Raw genomic sequence first — 4660 nt, 5'->3', positions numbered from 1 at the left:
GGGCTGGGGGATTCCAGCTGGAAGGTTGCTCCGTGCCCTAATCCCCCGCCTCGGTAAGGTGGGGAAGGGGCAGAGCTTGCCAGCTCTGTTACATGAGCCGCCCGGGGATGAAACCGCTCGGCCACCTCTTTGCCAGGCTGCCAGTTCTCATGGGGGAACGGCGTTTGAAAAGCGGAGAAGCCAGAGATTGTATTTCATGGGGCTGTTTTCCAGCTTTTTTAGCAGGAGGGGGGAAAGAGAAGGATGTGGTGTTAAATATCGTCTCTGAATGGGATGCGCTGGTGTGTTCCCACTCACATCTGGCTTCCCGTTCCCACCAGATGTTGGAAACCCTCCTCCACGCTCACGTCAAGCCTCAGCATCTGGCCCCATACGTCCCACGAGTGGTTCTCTTTTTACCTGGACGAGTTTATCGATCCCAAGAGCTCGATCCAGCTCGGCCAACTCCGTCTCGTCTTTGCCGCTGAGGAAGGAGACGAGTTGCTCGAGCAGAGCTTTCTCATCGTTCCGTCCCTCCGGCGTGGTGGGAGGACACAGGAGCTCGTCCAGCTGCGAGGTGATGCACTGGCTGCCGAGAGAAGAAGTCAAGAGGGAGGGCACGTTACGGTTTAGGAAGCGGGGAGGAGGCTGAGCTGGAAGATGCTTGAGCCGCAGAGCCCCTGCAGGGACTTGCATCGTGCAAATCCCACGGGATACAGCCCCGTCCCCCAGCTCCGACACCGGCTGAACCCCCTCCAACCCCAAATCTCCTTGTAAGGATGAGACTCTCCAAGAAACAAAGCCTGGAGGGCGTTTTGGTGAGGTTTGGGAAGAAAATGGTGCTTTTGCAGGGTTTGGGGCAGGACAGCGGGAGGCAGAGCAAAACTTTTGCCGGCACAAAAAGCGGGGAGGCTCGGATGGAGCCGCAGCAGCTGGAAGCAAAGCAGCTGAAGGCAAAATTGTAACATTTGAGCTGCAAAAAAAAAAAAAGAAGATTTTTTGCAAAGCTGGCTCGATACTCTTTGGGAATAAGATTAATATGTAATGAGAGACATTCCAATGACGTGACTAATTGGAGGCGATGGGATTTGCCGGGTCTGACACGCCGGAGAGAGCCGTGGCACATCACGCTCGCAGCGAGGCACAAAGGCGAGAGCTCCAACGTGCCAGCGGTTCCCAGGCAAGCAGACATGTTTATCCTTTTTAGCTCCAGATGAGGACCAGATGTACAGTAAGGAACTGAAGCCAAGCTGACCGAGACGGCCGCAGCCAACACACGCAGCCTCATCCAGGGAAAAGAAATACTCGGTGCTGGGATTTCTTAAATTGCAGAGAGGGAAGCGGGTAGAGAGAGAGGTGAAAAGCTGGAATAGTTTCACTCCGTAGCCAAGGTCCCGGCTACTTGCTGCTTTTATCCAGCCCAGTTTTTCAGTGCCAAGGCCAAAGGACGATGTTTGCTGCGCAGACATTGTTCGGGCTGCTTCTCCCCAGGAACAGGCAGCTGGAGGAGCAATTCAGGTTGGCACCATCTCTTCAGCCCATGCCGGAGCTCTGCCTGGATGCAAAAGTTGGTTTGTAAAGAGCTCGTGGAGACAACACAACCTTTATGTGACAAATAAACCTCCAGCGCGTCCTGCTGTGCAGCCCCTGCAGCCTGCAGAGCCTTCCCCTCTCCTCTCCTCCAGCACCGTGCCACGGTGGGGTTCAGACGCGGCTCCGGGCAGGTGACAGTGAAACAGAGGAGATCCTGGACCCCATCCATCATGTCCCCAGACTTTTGCTTTCATGTTGCAAAGCTCTTCTATCCATCACGACCCTTCAGGCTTTTTTTTTAAGGTGAAAACTCTGATTCTGCATGTGGTGAGGAGGAGAAATGCGGCTCCTTGCAGACATGGTGTCAAATGCTGCTCGAGGTCCCATAAAACATCTCCCTGGCATGGCCTTCAAGCGCCGTTCCGAAGGGCTGCGGGTCCCCAGCCCTGCACAGATATCCTCGAAACCCCAGGCATCTCAGACAGCACAGGGTGCCAGCACTGAGGCAACCGAATTGGGCCCCAGTGGCGTGTTTGACCTTGGGGGATTAGAGGAACATGTGCGAGAACAGCGACCTGGACTTAGTTGGAGGAGCCCTGGACCTGGCCCAAGGTGTCCATCTTCTGCAGAAGACACCCGAGCACTTATGCTGGGGACATGGAGGAGAGGATGCTGCTGTCCCACTACATCAGGAGGCAAGGGCGTGGGAGGGTTTGGAAACAGCAGAAAGGAAGCTCCTGTTCTCCAGGACACCCGGTGCTGGGAGGTCTGGGCACCACCAGCTCCTTAAACAAGGCCAGGAGCTCAGCCTGGTCCAGCTGACGCCGACCTCCCAGCTGGGAAACCTTTACAACCCCGAAGCAAAAGCTCTGCTGGTTTGATCTTCACTAAAATATATTTCCTGTAATACCTGCGGTCCAAAGGCTCTGTCTGCTTGCTCCAAATGGTCTCCATTGGGTGGACAGGCAGCTGCTGGGACCGTGGGCATCTCCCAGGATGAGCATCTCCTCCCCAGCTGTCCTGCACATCTCCAGGTCTCCAGGACCAAAATCCAGAGGCTTTTCCCCAGCAGAATCTCTTCTCTTGATGCAGTGGAGGCAGGGTTTTGTAGCTGATCGCCATGCTGCTGGATGGAAGCGTTTAGACCCCACCAAGATGCTTCTGAGGCAGGTCTCACCCATCAGACCCCAGCAGCCAGAGGGAACCGAGCTGGGAACCAGCTTCTTCCAGTGCTGCCTCCACCCACCACCTCCAGCAGGAACCACCCGCTCCTGGAGACGCTCATTCAGGAGGAACGGAGGCTCCCTGGGACCACCAGCCCTCCACTTCTCCTCCTGCTGTCACCTCATGGCCCCAGTCCATGTGTTGGCTCTCCCAGTGGCTCCCATCACACCTCCACCACCAAGGAGCCCGACCTCGCTCCAGGGACCTGCTGGCACCACGGGAAGTCCCACCATGCACGTCCCAAGTTCTCCTTGCTCTCTCTCCCCTCCACGCCGATAAAATCAAACACAACCTGGTGAAACCCTAACCAGGCTGGAATTTGAAAGCATGGTTGAAACCATCATTCTTCCCGAGGCAGCAACTCTGCAAAATTTGTTGCCTCCACATCTCACCAGGCTTTGGGAAGATGCCACTGCTCCACTGGTCCAACCGTGTCTCCTGGCTCCTTGCCTAAAATCCACCCAAGGTGTTTTTCCCACCTGAGGACTCCCAGGATGCTGGTGCCAAACGTTTCCCTCCTTGATACCTGCACAGGTCCCAAGACTTCCACGCCAACGTGGGTCCTCACTCAATAATCCTCCAGCAAAGGCTGAGCCAGAAGAAAATCCAGAGATTCCCTTCCTCCCAGCTGTGCTGGCCAGGGAGACAAAAATGTCCAGAGCCGGCCAGACTGACTCAGTGCTTGGAGCACGAGGCTGCTGAGTAAGGTAAGGTCATTTTTTACCCCAGAAACAGCATTTTAAGGAACATCTGTAGCTTAAAACACTGCTTGATTTTTCTAGCAGCTCTGCCCTTTGCCAGGCGTGCCCCATGGATCCCATCCCAACAACATAACGACACCGGCAAGGCTTTAAAGGAAAGTTAGGTCCTTGTGGCAAGGGCTCAGGCTGATGGAAATGCCCCGTTGGACAGGGATTTGTTTTATCTCACAGCTCTTTCAAGCAGAAAGAGGCTTTCCAGCAGAAATCCAAGATGCAGTTGCAGCAGTGGAGACCACGTAGGCAACTCTTCTTGGGCTGAGCGAAGAGCTTTTAGGAATTAATCCCAATTTAGCCCCTAGAAAAAGATGTTTTCCTGCTGCCTTGCTCCAGTACGACTTTTACACGTCGTCTTCATGACCAGAAAGCAGAGGTTGAGCTCATCTGCTAAAGACTTTAACCAGTCGAGGAAATTCAGCCTCTCCGCAAAGCAGGGCTGGGCTCTGGCAAGAGGATCCGTGCAGAGCTCATCGGTGCTGGCTCTTACACCCCGTACCCGAGGCCCTCCCTGGGCCAGGATTGACCTCCTGCTCCCATCAAATCCATCTCCATGGGTGCTGCTGCCTCGGCGAGGACCTTGGGGTGCCCCTGGCCCGGCAGAGCATTGACTGCTAGCTCCATCAGCAGGGCTGTCCCCCCTTCTGACCTCCCATCCCAAAATATCCAACCTCTGATCTCCTCCAACCCATTTCTATCCCAGGAGAGACATTGTATGTTGGGCAGGTGATGACCCCTTGGCTGCTCCACGGGGCACGGACCCAACGAAGGTGTTAGAGGAGCAGAGGGGCTCTTGGGTTAGAGCTGTGAGAATTTTAACCGAAGCAAGCGCACAGGGACTGCAAAGAGCTGCAATCACGTGAAAACACAAAACCAGCCCATGGATCTCCAGATCCCACCACCACCCCTGGCGAGAGGGATGCTGGAGGTCACCAATCCAAATCACAGCACTGGCGAGGGACAGCGGGGACGTGCAGCACCCTCAGCTCTGTCCTGGATATACGGGATTCTTCAGGTCCAGACACACCCCTGGATGTCTCCCCCAAGCCCCCCTCCCTTGTTTACTCCTCCCTAGAGAGATAACAGATGTCATCTCTCGTGTCTAACACCCTACACATCCCAGGTCCTGGCACTTTATGGTGCCAGCAGCAACCACCGCTGCCATACGG

General features: G+C 55.3%; 1 protein-coding gene across 1 annotated transcript in view; it reads right to left on the bottom strand.

Annotated features, from left to right (window-relative positions):
- The window catches only part of LOC104466853 (nuclear receptor coactivator 1-like), a gene marked incomplete at its 3' end in the record, with an annotated part of 14566 nt that overhangs the window by 7442 nt on the left and 2464 nt on the right, over positions 1-4660 (bottom strand). The window contains exon 3 of the mRNA XM_010080406.1: positions 400-568. Within this exon, the coding sequence (XP_010078708.1) occupies positions 400-568 (169 nt within the window). The remainder of the gene's footprint in view (positions 1-399; positions 569-4660) is intronic.

Source organism: Pterocles gutturalis, unplaced genomic scaffold (assembly GCF_000699245.1).
Source record: "Pterocles gutturalis isolate BGI_N339 unplaced genomic scaffold, ASM69924v1 scaffold15229, whole genome shotgun sequence".
Taxonomy (NCBI): Eukaryota; Metazoa; Chordata; class Aves; order Pterocliformes; family Pteroclidae; genus Pterocles; species Pterocles gutturalis.
Note: the sequence above shows the minus strand (reverse complement) of the source record. Positions and strands in the feature narration are given on the sequence as shown.